The sequence below is a fragment of the Eptatretus burgeri genome, chromosome 14 (genome assembly GCF_056783735.1).
Source record: "Eptatretus burgeri isolate ZD-2024b chromosome 14, Ebu_testis_v1, whole genome shotgun sequence".
NCBI lineage: Eukaryota > Metazoa > Chordata > Myxini > Myxiniformes > Myxinidae > Eptatretus > Eptatretus burgeri.
The window spans coordinates 27,595,754-27,614,350 of NC_140974.1; the positions used below are offsets into that span (position 1 = coordinate 27,595,754).

General features: G+C 44.0%; 1 protein-coding gene across 23 annotated transcripts in view; it reads right to left on the bottom strand.

Annotated features, from left to right (window-relative positions):
* LOC147012859 (disks large homolog 1-like) overlaps positions 1-18,597 on the bottom strand; it is a 295,559-nt gene that overhangs the window by 121,693 nt on the left and 155,269 nt on the right. For 22 of the 23 annotated variants that reach the window (XR_015051089.1, XR_015051087.1, XR_015051088.1 and 19 more), the window contains 2 exons: positions 3,877-3,927; positions 2,226-2,350 (listed from right to left, as the gene is read on the bottom strand). Coding sequence is in view for 19 of the 23 variants with exons in the window: in XM_085854172.1 (XP_085710298.1) it covers positions 2,226-2,350; positions 3,877-3,927 (176 nt within the window). In the remaining 4 variants the exon portion in view is untranslated. Of the gene's footprint in view, positions 1-2,225; positions 2,351-3,876; positions 3,928-12,326; positions 12,474-18,597 lie in introns of those variants that run through there. The other variant, XM_085854171.1, reaches the window with a different exon arrangement.

Below are 18,597 nucleotides of genomic sequence, written 5' to 3' on the forward strand. Positions count from 1 at the left end.
TCCTTTGTTGTGATGACAATTATTGATTTTGTCCATTAAAATGTCCTTTCACAATGAGGGAGACAACACGACAGTTTTGTGCTGAATAAAGCATTTCCTGGAAGGTGACAAACAGTGGAAAATGTTGGTACATTTTGGCAAGAGGATTTTAAAAGTAATTTGAAAAATGTCCTGTAAAATCGTAAAATCAATAAAAACTTTCCTCGTGTAAAGGCCCTGTCTCACCTTGACGTTTTCGCCAGCGTATGGCAAGGTATCAAAATGTATGTAAAACGCTGGCGTACGCTGAACTATTGATGTTTTTTTTTCCAGTTTTGGATGTATTCATAATGAGTTGGACGTATGCATAACGTATTAGTAACGTACACAGAACGTTTCAATAACATATAGATAACTTATATCAACGAATGCTGAGCGTTTTGTTGGCGTTCACAACCTATGCCCAACGATGTCTAACTTATGCAGAGCGCGCGGCAGCGTATCGCCGACGATCACGTGGCATCGGCTATTAATAGGCTGGGGCTCGACGATTCAAATCATAACTGCACCAGACATCGAAGTGTCAAGCCGCTGTCACACCTTGACGTTTTAGCCAGCGTATGACAAAGTATGAAAAATTTGCCGAATACACTGGCACATGTCGAATACGTTATGGGTAAGTTTTGTATACGTTAATAGCATGCTGAAGCACGCTGGCATACGTTCTAGTATGCCGAGTATGTCGACAAATTTTCAGCATGTTGAAAATTTGTGGACGTATGCCAGAGTATGACACACGTTCCGCATATGCTGGCCATAAGTTGTAGGCACGTTACGCGATCGTTGACACACGTCGACACACGTTACTTGTAAGTTACTCATAAGTCGAAACACGTCGAGGTAATGGTCAGCATCAGTGTTCCAGACTCCCTGGTTTTTTTTTTTCTCCTCAGTATGACGGTGATGTTGACACTTCGATTTCTAGTGTGGTTATGATTTAAATCGTTGAGCGGCAGCCTACTAATTATATTATATTATAACCGCACTAGAAATTGAAGTGTCAACATCACCGTCATACCGAAGAAAAACAAACAAACAAACAAAAAAAAAAAAAAACAGGGAGTCTGGAACACTGACGCTAACCATTACCTCGACGTGTTTCGACTTATGAGTAACTTACAAGTAACGTGTGTCGACGTGTGTCAACGATCGCGTAACGTGCCTACAACACGTTACTCATAGGTTAGAAATAAGTTTCGGGTATGCTAAACATTACCTCGACGTGTTTCGACTTCTGAGTAACTTACAAGTAACGTGTGTCGACGTGTGTCAACGATCGCGTAACGTGCTTACAACTTATGGCCAGCGTATGCGGAGCGTGAGTCATACGCTGGCATACATCAAAAAATTTCAAGCATGGAAAATTTGTCTAACAGCTCGGCGTACTACGACGTATGCCAGCGTACTACGACGTATGCCAGCGTGCTCTTAACGTATACAAAACTTCCCCATAATGTATTTGACGTGTGCCAGCGTATTCGGCAAATTTTTCATACGTCGGCATACGCTGGCTAAATCGTCAAGGTGTGACAGGGCCTTAAGAGGAAACTTGAACAGCATCTTTATCAGCAGGGCTTCGCTGTCTGTCAAACTGAAAACTCATATTCCAGTAAGGCGTGACAGCCAAAGTGCATTTTAACAAACATTAATGTGATATTGTGACTCCGATATCCATCAACATGTGTAGCATCCAACGATGCAATGTGGAAAAGTATTTTTCACTTAAACACCCAGAGCAGGTTTTTTTTTTTTTTTGGAAAGGAACTGTGGCCTACCCAAAAGAGAAGTGTGTAATTTGCAAAGAGAAGCAAAGGAAGGGAGGTGCAGGTGAGGAGGGGGGAGGTAATGGAACCATAGTCTACCCCTAAAGAGAAGTGTGTCATTTGCAAAGAGAAGTAAAGGAACTGTAGCCTACCCCTAAAGAGAAGTGTGTCATTTGCAAAGAGAAGTAAAGGAACTGTAGCCTACCCCTAAAGAGAAGTGTGTCATTTGCAAAGAGAAGTAAAGGAACTGTAGCCTACCCCTAAAGAGAAGTGTGTCATTTGCAAAGAGAAGTAAAGGAAGGGAGGGGCAGGGATGGGGTGGGGGAGGAGGTAGTTTCTGGGGAATGTAAAACCATTGCAAGTTTTGAACTGTGATAATCATAACTGAATGCAAATGTTATGGTGCATCGGGTGCTGCCATACCTCAGACGGCTGTCTTGTGCTGCAGCACCACCAGGAATAATCTTTGTGATGAAGATACTCGGATCGTCCCCAATGTGTGGGTTATCAGTCCCACCCGCGATACTGAACCCAAGGCCTGAATTTCCCTGTCACAGAGAAAGACGTACAAGCCTTGCAACCACGTTTGAGCAAGGAACATTCGACGCAGGAGCAAGCAATTAGGCCAATCAAAGTCAGAGCTATTATTTCCAACCTATGGTTGTTTGTCTGTGCTCTATCCTTCTATACAATGAGCATCAAGCCAGTAAGCAGCACATGCAATTTTCGTCTTTGGTGTGACTCGGTCATGGTTTGAACCACCGACCTCTCGGACTCCGAGCGGATGCCCTAACCATTACACCCCCCCCCCCCGCCCCCGCGCCTGGTGATTTCTTCCTTTCCTTGGAATGGTCTTTAACATGAGTTGGTTCTTTCTTGGTGTTGACAAATGAAGAAAAGGCTTTGGGGCTGGGTAAACATCTGGGAGTATTGAAGGGGGTGGCAGAGCAGATAGGCATGGCGTTAACATGTATAATGTCATGCATATCTACTTTGCCAACATGAGCCCATCATCCATGTCATGGACGTATTATAGGCCTACCTTTGCTAGTGCAACATGATAGCCATTCTTCACAGGAACAGCCACATCACTAATCCACCCAGACTTCAACTAGTTGTAGGCATTCAAACTTTTCTATGCCTTCACATCTCCCACAGTGGAAACACTTTTTGTAAACACAAGATAATTCACTAAATCGGGATATAAAATGACTGTAAAGTTTGTCTCGCTTGTGGACCTTGCTATGTTTGGCAATTCATAATATGGGTATATGTTACCAATAACCTGTATTGTTATAATATAACTCTCGAGACAAAAACCACAAGAACTAATCCATTTGTGAACGTGTGTTGATTTATTTATTTATTTTTGAAATGTTGGAGCTAAGCTCCACCCCGGATGGATTGAGGTGCCATCGCGGCACTCCGGTGCGCACCGGCAGCAATGCACCCCTGATGTATAGGTACACACACAGGAATGCACAACAGCAACGGAACACACGCCCACTATAAATAGTTGATGCTGCTCCATCCTTAATCGCTATGGATTATATCAACAACTGCTTATTATAAACATTCTCCTGTTTACCATGTCAATATCAGGAGATTTCAACTATTACGTGCATCAAAGTGCACACAAGTTTTCTTGTACCCTAAAATGAGACCATTGGTAATGGACAATGGAGGAGGGACAAGTGCATGGAATGATTGATGGCTTACCCCCGAAAGTCAATATGGCCACTCTATAAATTAAAATAGTCGTGTTGTTTTGCAAATGATGTAACGATGAGAGATGTGACATCAATGGGGAACACATCCAATGTTCTGCAACATCGCATTCAAGGCAACGGTGGCATCAAAATTAGGAGAACAATTCAGCACTTCCCTCATCCTCTGCACTCCTATTCCCACCATGACCTCAAAAAAAACCTTCCAAAAAAACAAATAAAAAAGAAAATAAAATTAAATCCAAAAGCATTAAAAGCTTTAACATACCAAATGTTACTGCATCTATGAAAGCAGTGCAACCAAAACCACACATGGTGAGCAACAGAGGCCCTCAATGTTCACTTACCCTTTCAAGAGTGATCTCTTCGTATTCAAAATCTGCTTCTGTGCCATTCAACTGCAAACAGAACACAGGATCAGTCGTCAGCAAGGATAAAACGTTGGTCATTGAAAGCATGCGATTCATTTAAACACAACTTCCTGCGTCGACATAACCACGGACGTCGTCATCATTCGTGTGTACAACGTGGCTGATGCTTAGAACAAGACCTTGCAGGGGAGTGATGGTGAAACTGCTTCAGTGCCCCCTGTAGGTTAGAGCAGGTTTTGTTAATTAGTTCAGGGGTCCTGGCGATAACTCGCCGACTTCGTGAAGGACTCAACCAAGCAGCGTTTGCAGACAGGACACCCGGCTTAATGATTACCTGAAGGATGGCACATACATTGATGCCTCAGCCCACCTGTGAAACACCAGAATGCCATTTTATAGCTTGGTCAGGATTCTAACATTGGCAAGGCAGCTCATATGTGAGTGCGCATAACTCGAAAGCCGTTCTGCAAGTCCTACATACATCATAACCATGACACTGTAGGAACCCAAAATAATATCCTCATCCTTTGGAGATCGTGGGGTATCACAAACGTCAGATTTTGATGGAATTGAAATGATGAACCAAGGAAATTTTCTTCTTCCTCATAAACATTTGTATGGTGTGAAGCCAAATTCTACCAAGCTGGTACTGCCCCACCTTTTGTACAATACTCTTGCCCATTATCCTGAGCCAATGCTCTCCACTCTCCCACAACCTTGCGATTTAGCCAGCAATGGCAACGTATAAAAATGTATGTAAAACGTTGGCGTACGATGAAATTTTGATGTTTTTTCGAAACACGTCGAGTCGAAACACGTCGAGTTAAGTCGAAACACGTCGAGGTAATGCTTAGCGTACCCAAAACTTATTTATAACCTATGAGTAACGTGCTTTGAACCTATGTGTAACGTACCTCCAACGCATATTGATGTATGTAGACGTATTTGATTGACGTCTTCCGGACGACCACAGAACTTACTGAACGTGTTTCTAATTTACAGCTTCCGTATAATGGCGTATTGGCAGCGTTTAAAAACAACAAAAAACAACAATAACTTCCGATATTTCGTCACGTGCCGTTTCGTCACGTCCGGTATCCTCTTCAGTTTGCTCATGTCCTATTATATTCTTAGTTCCTCCTCTGTGAATATTTTCTGTTCGAGGATATTGTCACATCGACTTCGAAACTTAAAAGCAAATGTCCGAATACGTTTTAAAATTCGCGATAGACTAAAAAAAAAATAAAAAACACAACAACAACAACAACAACAACAACTTCAGATATTTCGTCACGTGCCTTCACGGAGCCAAGGAGAAAAAAAAGAAAATGTGCCTTGACGGAGAAAATAAGTTTCGGGTATGCTAAACATTACCTCGAAGTGTTTTGACTTATGAGTAAATTACAAGGAACTTGTGTCAACGTGTGTGAACGATCGCATATCGTGCCAACAACTTATTCCCAGCATAGCGGAACGTGTGAGCCATACGGCGAGTACGTCGTAAAATTTTCAGCATGCTTGAAATTTCACAACGTACGAGACGTACCACGAAATATGACAGCGTACTTCATCGTTTTTCAGCGTGCTCTTAACGTATACACAACTTACCCATCCCGTATTCGACGTGTGCCAGCTTGGTTCGGCAAATTTTTCATAGGTCGGCATACGCTGGCTAAATCGGCAAGGTGTGACTGCGTGGTTGACACTTTCAATTTTCAGGCGGTTATGATTTAAATCGGCGTGCGGCAGGTTTTTAACAGGCTACGCCACGAGTTCGTCGGCGATACGTGCAGCGCGCTATGCCCAAGTTAAACTATCGTTGCGCATAGGTTGTGAACGCCGACAACAGGCTAAGCATTCGTTGGTACAAGTTATCTATAAGACAATGAAACGTTCTGAGCCCGTTACTAATATGTTATGCATACGACCAACACGTTATGAATACGACCAAAACCTAAAATAAACCAATGTCACCCGCAGGGTGACCCGTATCTTGGCAAAAGGTGACCACGTGTGACTTATTTAAGGTCACACTGAGGTGAACAGAGCTGCTATCCACCAGGAGCGACTCCTTGAGGAATATCTGCCTACGAGAGATTCCGATGAGAATCGTTCTACAGAGTAACCATGAAAAATATGCTTTTGCCTCATAACGTCACCAAATGACGTCATACTGTCTCAAGCTTGACATATCTAGAAAGCACTCATCGAGGTGTTCAATTTGAGGTACTACACGATATGGTTCCTAAAACTTGAAAATTTGACCTTGGGGTCAAATATGTTTGACCTCAGGCGCTAACCATGAAGGTCAAGGCCAATCGCCACCAAAAATTAATCAGCTGAGCGCCAGACCATGAACTATATTCCCATGAAGTATGAAGACGATCCGATCAAAATTACTCAAAAAATAAGGGTTTCGTCGACTCCCCTGATTTGCGACAAAGTGACCTTGACCTTCAAAATTTTGTGCACTGAAAGGGACCTCTATAGGCCTCTGATATGCGAAGTTACAAAAATTTCCGATGATAACTGTGCTCTGCAGAATTTTTTATACGTGATTACAGACAAACAAACAAAACAAAACAAAAAAAACAAAAAAAAATACAAGCTGACTAACATATCTTGCAAAAACTTCGTTTTGGCAAGATAAAAAAACATCAAAATTTCAGCGTACGCCAACATTTGACATACATTTTTATGCGTTGCCATTGCTGGCTAAATCGTCAAGATGTGACAGCTCCTTGAGACCCAAAGGACAACTTTTGAAGAGAATTGTTGAGAAAGTAGATCGGGTGGAGGAGGGGGATTCACACGATAGATGGAGATGGAGATGGAGATAAAGACCTGGTTTCCAATTTGTATCAAATAAGTAGTCTTGTTTTTGACACCTGCAGTCTCTGTTATTAACCTCCGCCATCGAAGATCGGAGGTTACTGTTTTCACCCCGTTCTGTTTGTTTGTTTGTTTGTGAACAGTATTACGGAAAAACTCCTCGACGGATTTCGACGAAACTTGGTGGGGGGATTAGGTATGGTCCAAGGATCATGCCATTAGATTTTGGACATGGTCCAAAATCCAATATGGCCGCTATGGCGGCCATTTTGAAAAAATATTTGAATTTTTTTTTTTGCATTTCTACATGTTTTAAGTGATTTCCAACCCCCCCCAAAAATTGTTTGAAAAAAAATTTTTTTGCAACTTTTTTTTCAACAAAATTTCGATTTTTTTTTTGCATTTCTACATGTTATAAGTGATTTCCAACAAAAACATGCCAAAATTATAATTGCGGCTGATTTTGGAACTTCAGGTGGATATACCCACGTAAAATCAATTTCTGTCTCAAGGAATCTAGTTATGACGAATGAATTGAGTATGTAAAAGTTAAAAGTAAAAGGGAAAGTTGCAAACTATAACTCTATGAGCACTGTTGACGTCGAATTGAATGAATAGGATATCAGGTTCACTTGAGTGACCAAGCGGTATTGGCGGAGGAGGTTTTGCACTCTACTGAGTGCTCCCCCTCGAGTTAACCTCCGCCATCGAAGATGGACGGAGGTTACTGTTTTCACCCGTCTGTTTGTTTGTTTGTTTGTTTGTGAACAGTATTATGGAAAAACTCCTGGACGGATTTCGACGAAACTTGGTGGGGGGATTAGGTATGGTCCAAGGATCATGCCATTAGATTTTGGACTTGGTCCAAAGTCCAATATGGCCGCTATGGTGGCCATTTTGAAAAAAAAATGAATTTTTGTTTTTGCATTTCTACATGTTTTAAGTGATTTCCAACCAAAAAAAAAAAATGTTAGAGAAAAAAAAAATTTGCAACTTTTTTTCAAAAAAATTTCGATTTTATTTGAAAAAGATTTGAATTTTTTTTTGCATTTCTACATGTTTTAAGTGATTTACAACCCCCCCCAAACAAAATTTGTTAGAGAAAAAAAAACAACAAATTTTGCAACTTTTTTTTCAAAAAAATTTCGATATTATTTTTTGGGCATTTCTACATGCGAGTCGATCTAGCTTAGTTTATTCAATCGTGGTTCAGTAGAGTCTGATCCGTTTTGACCTACAATGAATAGGATATCAGGTTCACTTAAGTGACCCAGCAGTATTGGCGGCAGAGGTTTTGCACTCTACCGAGTGCTCCCCCTCGAGTTGCTTCTGTCAGTGTCACAGTCTCCATACTGTAAGAGGAGGCCGGTGTTGTACAATATCCCAGAAATTCTGGACTTGTTAATGATGAATTTTCCTTCTGTCTCCTGTTCCTCTTCTGTTCCAAAAGGTTCATCTGATCATGTGCACGTGAAAGTCAACATCTCTCTGGCTGTTGTTGGAGAGCTGCCCCAGCATCGCAGATTCAAGCAGGGATGGACAAGCTGCCCTCTCATGTCAAGACTGGTCCTTCATTTCCACCTCTCCTGATATTAATACTGCTTTGGGATACTTCCACACAAGGTTTCTTTCGCTTATGCACAGATTTGTACCATCTTATCTGCAGTTATCATACCTATCCTCTCATCTGCAGTTATCATACCTATCATATGGCATTTGGAACACAGAATCCTGTTGTGAGGCAAACAACTTGCTTTATCATCTCGGAAGGCAAATCTGACTGAAGGTGACCTCAGATCATTCCACAAAGCACAGAAAAAGTGTGCGTCCACTCGCAGGAAAGCAAGAAAACGACATCTGACCAACCTCAAGGCTAAACTCTCAAATCTGTCTCCTTCAAAAACCTGGTGACATCTTATCACGTATGTCTAGATGGTGTACGATCCCCCTCCCTCATTCACTCACTTCATATGGCACCACAGTTGATGCTGCTCATGAGAAGGCCGAAAGCCTCAATCCTGTGTTTGTTTCAAAATATTGTGTCCCCAGCTTCTCACTCCCTACACCTACCCTACCCTCTCATACCCACTGCTCCTGGATACTGTCTTTCCAAGTAAAGAGGATGGAGAGGTTTCAGGCAAACCTCACCAAGGATTCTGTGACAGGCCCAGATGGCATCCATGTACCTATCATAAAAAGAGGATGCTCTGCTGCTGTTGCTTATCCTCTTTTTTGCTCTTTTCACTTGATCATTCTGTGTCGGTTTCTGTCTTCCTGGAAGTTAGCCAGCATCACTGCAATGTACAAACATCGTGTAAAACCAGATCCTAGGCCTATTGGCTAGCTTCCAATTCTAAGTAAGGTCATGGAATGCATCATTGCAGTTGATATGAAATCTTTCCTTTTCCCCCCAACGGCCCGAACTTCAATCGTCACTTCAGTTTCATACCTGGTCATTCTACCTTAGACTGCTTCTACTCTCCCAATGATGAATGGAAGCTCTCAATCTCAGACAAGAGACCAGGGCCATATCTCTGGACATATCTCAATAATTTGATACAGTCTGGCATCCCACCGTGAGCTCCAAAACTCTGCTTATGGCATCCAATGCCAACTCAACACATGCCTCACTAACTTCGTCCACTCTCGTAATCAGCATGATGCATGCTTTTAACGTTATCCTCTCATCATCTCTCCCTGTTAAGGCTGGAGTGCCCCAAGGCACAGCCTTGGGCAGGGTGCTGTTCCTCATCTTCACGAATGATCTTTCCGATTCCCTGAAAGGTACTACCTATCTGCTGATGATTCCACCCTCAGCCATATTACTTCTCATCCTTCAGGGGGCCAGGCAGTAGCCTCTTCCCTTTCTGCAGACCTTCCTAGAATCAGGAGCTGGCCTAACACTTCGGAATATGTCTTTCAACCTCAGAGAATCTCACACACTTACTGTCTTTCTGAAAGGGCTGTCTGGCCAACTCTCACATCCACTTACTAAACAAACCATTTGAAGAGGTTAAATCACTCAAACTTTTGGGACTCACCATTAGCCATGATCATTCCGGAGCAAACCATATTTCCAAGATGGCCTCCAAAGCCAGCCACTGACTGGGCATCCTGAGTTGTAGAAGGTCTTTCCTTGGCCAATCTGAACTTTTGCCAACCTACAAGGCCTTCAAATCACAGCTTGATGGAGTACTGCTCTCCCATTTGGGCTGGCGCCTCTCCCTCACACCTTGCCCTTCTTGATGGTGTGGAAAGCAAGGCTCTCAAAATCAATGTGATCTCCCAGGACAAAGCTGAGTGTCTAAGGCTGTTACTCTCACATCACAGACATATTTGGTGCCCTCTGTATTCTATCACCTTTTTGGTCTGGCACCCTTGGCCCTCTCTTGGTTTTCACAGGTTTTTGCAGGGCATACATGGTCTGCCATTAACCCTCTTCTTGTGATTTATTCCTCTTTTCTCTCACCTGTGGAACCAACTTCCCCAGTCTGTTCAGTCCCTCCAGGGTTTCAAGGCATCTGTTCACCATTACCTCAGGTCATCCCCCATCCATCCTCATGATTTATTCGACCCCAAACAACCCCGTTCCCAAGCAATACCCTTTTCCAGGTTACTGTGACCCCCCCCCCCTTTCACCTCTTTTTGTTTGTTAGTTGGTTTGTTCCTTTTCTGTTTCATTCTCGCTTCACACTTTCTCTTCTTGTTGTGTTTCATTCAGTTTGTGTGTAGCTTGTGTGAAGCTTGTTCACCCCTGTGTGTCCTCTCCCTCCCCTTGATTTCACTCTCACTCCTATTCTGCTGTCGGCATTTCCCCCTTTCCATTTTGTTCCCTTTCATTCAGCTCGAGCTCTTCCACGAGCCTCGATCATGTACAACAACAAAATTTTCCCTTTAAATTCTCTTTGTATTTTCTTGTCCACCATTAAGCCCTCCAGTTTCATCTGTGCAAACTCACCGACCGACCTACCTGTAGCCTCTTCTGAAACTCTGCCTCTGAACAGCCATATTCGGTCACCGTTCCACCTAGATACTCAAGTCCTTCCTGCCAGATCTTCTTTCCCTCCAAACTGATGTTGAGATCCTTTCTCTCCTGTCTGACCCACTTTACCAGTCTTCTCCAGGCTCATCCTCAATCCATGTCTCTCGAGCGCACCTTTCATTTGCCCCCGTCTCCTGCATTTCTTGCCCGCTCTCCACAACAATAACTAGATCATCTGCATACATTACCTTTCTCAGAATGCCACCTTTGCTGACCCTCCCACTCACCAGATACATCCTCAATATACAGTAGTGGACCGAGTGAAATTAATTGCCTCAATCTGATGTTCACGCTGAACTCTTCTGACACAACCCATAACCAACCAAAACACTTACCTTCATTCCCTCATACATACATTTCACCAACCTCCCTTCTGCTTCCGGCACTCCCACCCTTTTGAAACCCCTGTTGTTCTTCAACTATCTCTCGCTTGACCCATTTCCTTTTCTTCCCATCCACAATCTTCTCCCGCAACTTCATGAACAGGACTTATAAGTTGGATGCCTTTGTACCTCCCCAGTATCCCTTAGTCTTCAATATTGAAAAAAGAAATAAAAACGACAATATGATAGTCAAGATGGAGGTGTATTCTTATAGGCCGACACCCCAACAAACTGATGATAAGTAGTACACACACATGCAAGCACACTCCATGCACCTCAAGCTTGACAGAAGAGGTAAGAAATGCTGTACAGTAATCTACACATTTCAGCCCATTTAGCTCAGTACCTATAACAATTTCAAGGAATACCAAATAAATACTGGTTGCATAAGAAATTAATCTTCCACTGGACAGAAGAAAAAAAAAAAAACAACAATTGCAAAATTCTTTGTGCGATTGCCACACAGAGAAATAAAATAAATAATTTCTCGTTGCTTGGATAGTTTCTTCCTTCGGATAACAATCAGGATCCTTAAGGAGTATTTGATGCAGGGCAGATCAAAATGCTCAGCAAATAATAAATTGTATTCCTTTTTGCTCTATGCCTCATGCATTAGGAACCATCAGAAAAGCAAAACACCCTCGTATGGTGCAAAGCAAGCTGCCTTTTGGATCAAGGCGTGGGAGGAACGTGCAGGCCATAGCAAACAGAGCTCCAATTTTAGGTCTCATCCTTGGCTGCTTTGGGCACTGGTGTGCCCCTCGACTGAGATTAAAACAAAATGCCTTGGAAAATCATTTATTTTTCTGAAAGATGGAGAAGTGATAACCAAAACAATAACCATTAACAGCAACCGACAAAGCTCTCAAGTTGACAGAAGCATTCTGGACACCTTCAGCATGTAAAGCTCAATAGATAGACAACACAGTAGCCATGTACATCCCTGTCCCTCATTCTGCAAACAGAACCCACCCCCATACCCCTCCGACACCAATCCGTTGCCCCACCCAACGACTGCCTTCAACCTCGCCCTGCCCTGGACAAAGCACATGCACACAAAGATACACACGAGCTGACAATCTGTGCCGAGACACAGCTGTGCAACCGTGTGTCGCACCGAAACGGGTTCTTCGGGAGAGACGGTGTGCTGACGGACGCGCCTTGCATACCCCTTACGCCGTTACAGCCGCAATGCAGACGGAGCCGCAGCACCAGTCGCCTCGCCCCGTGTCTTGGGAGTGGTGTGCAGCATGTCGAACACCCTAACGAGCGATCCACAAGCGCAACAGCACAGATGACGAGGGCTCAAGCTTGGCACAGCAAGCGTGGTAGAGAAAGAAATGGGGGGGGGAGGGGGAGGTGTGAGGAGAGTGGGGTGCGGAAGGGGGGGGAGTGTGGTGTAAAGTGGGAATGGAGTGAGGATTGGATGATGGTGGGGGTAATCGCGAAATCATACATCATGCACCAAGCACCGTTTCCATGGTTGCACACGCACTATTACAGTTCGATTTCACACCCGGTTCCCACTCAGTTCAAACCACCTCCACCATCTCCTGCTTTGTGCCACAAGCCGGATGTCTGCAGCCAGCATCAACAGCCGGCACGGCAAAAGCCTCAGAACGAGCAGCTCAAACTGCATGGACACTTTCCGAGTATTCATCGAGTGGTGGAACCGCACTCGTTGCCATGTCCCATGCTGAGGTGTCTGTGTCTTCGTGATGCAACTGAACGGTGATTCTGCACAAGCTCAAACTTACTGAAAACGAAGCAAATGCAACTCGTGTTGCAGAACCATTTTCCAGCATCCAATGCAATCCGTCAAAAAACTTCCGTTTCTTATCAACAGACTCTTCCCTAAATGCAAAAAGTGAATCCATTACATGCGAGGGATTGTGAATTTTATTCCTCATGATCGGATTGGATGTGCTGCTGGATGTGTCTCATCCATTGGAAATGTCATTTGGACTCGTGTCGACCTTCTGTCCTCAGAATACCGCAGCCTTTGCCTGCATTGGCCTGAAAGCACCATCTGTGGTCCAAAGAGACGTGACTCAGAAAGAGAACACACTGGGATCCATGGGGTAAAACTTTTCGATCACAATGAAAGTTTTGATAGAATTTGATTATCCAATGCAGCGATGACTTATTACTTCACTTTGCGATTAATTTGTCCAACTTGGCTTTTAATCTTTGTTGGTCATGCATTGACAGTCTTTTTAGTCAGCCTCATCAACATTTCAAGATGTGAGGAGGTGGTCTCAAACATACTAATATACCCCTGCATACCCCCCCCCCCCCCCCACCGAAACTCCAAATAAATACAAACAGACGACACATTTCCAACTGGAGTGTCTGTGATAGATATCAACAGATGATAAGATTCCAGTTCCACTTTCAAATCCTGCATTTCACAACACAATCAAAGCCATTTCCACCAAGTACCAACGAGCCATTAGAAATGGTTTCATACTGGCAAAACATCATGCTCAACACAACAAATGATTAATTTGGCCAGGGTAACAGAAATGTAGGACATTGTTTAGCTTTTAGAATGGAATCCCTAACTTCGCTCAACGTTAAACTTTGTGTCCTCTCTGGCCCCAATAAGTCAAACATGCAAAAGCATCCAATATTATTCCTGCTTTCTAGAGCATAAAAGGTAAAACATGAAACATGAGAGTAGCACAGAGATGGTTCAGGATTAATATATTATGGAAACATGAGCATCGCGTGCAAGCCTCTCAAGTGCTCTGTACAAGACGCTGGCAATCATATTCTGCACAGAATAGCATCTCCATTCATGAGCAACAACAGGCCACCATTAGTGGGAACAATACATCCCCAAGAGTTTGCAGATGCATTTGCTGATGTGAAGACACTCGATACAGGACATAACCTCTGCAAAGACAACCACATGACGTCATCCAAGCACACTGCATATCAAGGTGACCTGCATTCAAATTTGCTTCTGCGGAACATTTGTAACGGATCTTATCAGGTCATGCATTGAGAAAGTCAACAGAATATACTTGTGGGCATGTGAGATCTGTGCTATCTGTGCGCACCTTACTTGAAAATTTTTTTTGTATCGACAGTTGAGACTCATGGAAAAGCTAGTATGGTACTAGTACACTGAACAAATGAGATTGCAACAGGACAAACGGAACAGTAGAGACAGAGGGGGGGAAACAATAATACCAGAGTTGAAGGCCAAGATAGAGGCACTTGGACAAACAATGGGTGTGGGGAGGAATGGGAGACAGGATAGGATGCATAGGGTGGACAAGATGGATACAGAAGGAAACCTTCAGGAGGGAAAACTGGAAATGTGAAAGGAAGGTTTGGTGTAGGGTGGGGTTAAAGAGGGTATAAAAGATCTCATGAGAGAGGGGGGGAGGAGAGAGAGAAGGAGAAGGAGGAGAAGGAGAGGGAGAGAGGGAGAGAGAGAGAGAGAGAGAGAGAGAGAGAGAGAGAGAGAGAGAGAGAGAGAGAGAGAGAGAGAGAGAGAGAGGCGTGGGAGAGAGACAGAGGCGTGGGAGAGAGAGAGAGAGAGGCGTGGGAGAGAGAGAGAGAGGCGTGGGAGAGAGAGAGAGAGAGAGAGAGGCGTGGGAGAGACAGAGAGAGAGGCGTGGGAGAGAGAGAGAGAGAGAGAGAGAGAGAGAGAGAGAGAGAGAGAGAGAGAGAGAGAGAGAGAGAGAGAGAGAGAGAGGGGCGTGGGAGAGAGAGAGAGGCGTGGGAGAGAGAGAGAGAGGCGTGGGAGAGAGAGAGAGGCGTGGGAGAGAGAGAGAGAGGCGTGGGAGAGAGAGAGAGAGGCGTGGGAGAGAGAGAGAGAGGCGTGGGAGAGAGAGAGAGAGAGGGGGTGGGAGAGAGAGAGAGGCGAGAGAGAGAGAGAGAGAGAGAGAGAGAGAGAGAGAGAGAGAGAGAGAGAGAGAGAGAGAGAGAGAGAGAGAAAGAGAGAGAGAGAGAGAGGCGTGGGAGAGAGAGAGAGAGAGAGAGAGAGAGAGAGAGAGAGAGAGAGAGGGGCGTGGGAGAGAGAGAGAGGCGTGGGAGAGAGAGAGAGAGAGAGGCGTGGGAGAGAGAGAGAGAGAGAGGCGTGGGAGAGAGAGAGAGAGGCGTGGGAGAGAGAGAGAGAGGCGTGGGAGAGAGAGAGAGAGGCGTGGGAGAGAGAGAGAGAGGCGTGGGAGAGAGAGAGAGAGAGAGGGGTGGGAGAGAGAGAGAGCGCGAGAGAGAGCGAGCGAGAGAGAGCGAGAGAGAGAGAGCGCGAGAGAGCGAGCGAGAGAGAGAGAGAGCGAGAAAGAGAGAGCGTCAGAGAGCGAGCGAGCAAGCGAGAGAGAGAGCGAGAGAGAGAGAGCGAGAGAGAGAGAGAGCGAGCGAGAGAGAGAGCGAGAGAGAGAGAGCGAGAGAGAGAGAGAGAGAGAGAGAGGCGTGGGAGAGAGAGAGAGAGAGAGGCGTGGGAGAGAGAGAGAGAGAGAGAGAGAGAGAGAGAGAGAGAGAGAGAGAGAGAGAGAGAGAGAGAGAGAGAGAGAGAGGCGTGGGAGAGAGAGAGAGAGAGAGAGAGAGAGAGAGAGAGACGTGGGAGAGAGAGGCGTGGGAGAGAGAGAGAGAGGCGTGGGAGAGAGGGAGAGAGAGAGAGAGAGAGAGAGAGAGAGAGAGAGAGAGAGAGAGAGAGAGAGAGAGAGAGAGAGAGAGAGAGAGAGAGAGAGAGAGAGAGAGAGAGAGAGAGAGAGAGAGACACGGAGAGAGTGAGAGAGACGGAGAGAGTGAGAGAGACGGAGAGAGTGAGAGAGACGGAGAGAGTGAGAGAGACGGAGAGAGTGAGAGACGGACAAATGGAGAGATGGAGCGAGGGAGTGAGGGAGCGAGAGATATTTTGTTCCTCTATATTTTGAGGAATTATTGTGCACAAGGAAATCAAAAACCAAAGGCAAACATTGCAAAAAGTTAAGATGAGGAAAGAGGTAGTTCATAAAAACAAGGTAAAATCATAAATTAACTCGAAGGACACCATCAGCAAGTTTACATCATGATTCCTTCACACACCACTTCTGTAAAAACAACGAAAAATCACTGAATTGAAATTCAAAGTGCAAACGTGATGTGACAAAATCTTTAAAAGATGAACTACATCATCAGAATTGTTGGTATTTTGCATTCTATGCTTCCTTGACAGGTATATAGCAAGTTTAGCCTCGGAAGACAAATAATTTGCTCAAAGACACTCAGTTTTGCATCGGTAAGAGATACTGAAACCAAAGATAAAAACACAATGTGTAAAAAAACAAGGCCGAGCCCTGCATGTGATAAAATCATTAAAAAGGGGGACAACCTTAGGCACTCAATAAAAACGTGAAAAATGTTTTTAATAGCACCACAGAAAGGACACAATTCCGTGTTACAGGAACATATATGATGAGACAAAACATTACAGGGTAAAATGTAGTGCGCCACCCACTACTGCAAGTCTCCAGAGCGCTTGGCAATGGGCGTCTTATACATTACAAGCCATTGGATTGCAGTGGAAGGAGTAACCTGGAGCATCCACTTCCAGTGCGCTTGTGGTTCTGCAGGTCTATCAGGAACAAGGGCTTTAACACACAAAAAACTAGAACTACGTTGTCGATGGCACACCATCACATAATCCCGCACTCACTGCTTTGTCCCATTAACGCTCGGTGAAATTTTATCTTGCAAAATGGATTGACTATTCTTTTCGATTTGATGTGCGTAATGACCAAAGACTTACTATGTTTACTAAATCAGAAGTCATTGCAAGCATGTCAACATTTCATGAAACATTAATTTAACACTGTCCAGCAATATAGAACTGTGCATAAATTTAATCATAGGAATGAACTGTGTATAATATTAATTATAATTATTCATAATCAATTAGATAAATACAGTAAAACCTGTGACTGTTTGTCACTCATGGGGCCACACAAGTAAGTTATTTATTAAAGAATTTACCATGTACAATGGTAAATACACTTAAAAAAAAATCAGCTCCCATGACCCCACCCCCTCTGACCCGGCCCCTAGGGGTCATATCAAAAATCCGACAGGGTTGTGCACTTCCCCATACATATATCTACTATGTCCCAAAGTTTCAAGTTCCTATCTCAAACGGTGTCGGAGGAGCTATTTTGACCCCCTATCCGCTGAGCACCCCCTCATCATGTGTTTAAAAAAATATGTTGTTAAATGTATAACTCAATATGTTTGATTTTAAAAGCTATAAGACAATTTTGGTTTTTTTTTAAATCGACCCCGATGACCCCAACCCCTCTGGCCCAGCCCCTAGGGGTCATATCAAAAATCCGAAAGTGTTGTGCACTTCCCCATACATATATCTACTATGTCCCAAAGTTTCAAGTTCCTATTTCAAACGGTGTAGGAGGAGTTCCAGGGTAAGACAGACGGACATACAGACGTATGGCGGAGACAATCACAATATTCCCGCTTTTCGGAGTACGTTTTTCCATTGAGTTAAAAGGGGTAAAACCTTGAAAGTGAAGTAAAAGTGCTGGAAAGGGGGTGTTGGAGCGAAGGTGTGGAGTCTGGCTGTGGACTTCATTTTAACCCTGACTGCTTGAAAAACTGTAGAATTACAGAGAAAATTCTCCCTATGACTCGAATGGACCTAATTCCAGTGGCCACAGCGACCTCGGCAGCTGGCTTCGACGTATAAGGAAAATAAGTTCAAAAATGTTTAACTTTGGTGTATCCAGCATCAATACAATTTTGCATAAAATTGCGATCACCACAAACCCCTTTAAAAATAGGGTTTAAAAAAATTGGCTCATGTAAAAACATTTTGAGAGAATAGCAACTGTCATCACGGCGGACGGTGACTGCCTGCCACACCTGCAGCATACTTCTATAGAACAGGGGCACTGATGTGATATCAACTTTCTTGGTGTCAATGAGAAAGAGTTCCTGATCATAGCCGAGTTTCCCTGCCTGTCGAAGCAGGCAGTGAGAGAAGGATTTCCAAGAAACATCCGTGTCCAACAACCTGCGCAACGAAAGGAGGCAAAAAGCCATCACTTTGCTGTTAATGGCAACCAGCCCCTGTCCTCCTTCGGCAATAGGCAGGCTTAGCACACCGTGCCAGAATCAATGATTCTCCCCCCCCCCCAAAAAGAAGTCAATAAAACATGGCTTATAGTTTTTTAAGAATGAAATCTGGGGGCTGTAGTGCCATAAAAATAAGCCAAAGCATTGACGCCACAAGGTTATTAATGACAAGGGTTCGCCCCCGATATGAAATTTGACTAAGTAGTCCCTTCCAATTTAGTAACCGTGTCTCAGTTTTGTTTTTTAAAAATTCCCAGTTTTTTTTAATGAAATTTTGAGTGCCAAGAAAGATGCCGAGATAAAAAAAATTCCATCCCATACGCATTCAAGTTGCTTGGGCCAATCCATGCTCCAATCCTTATC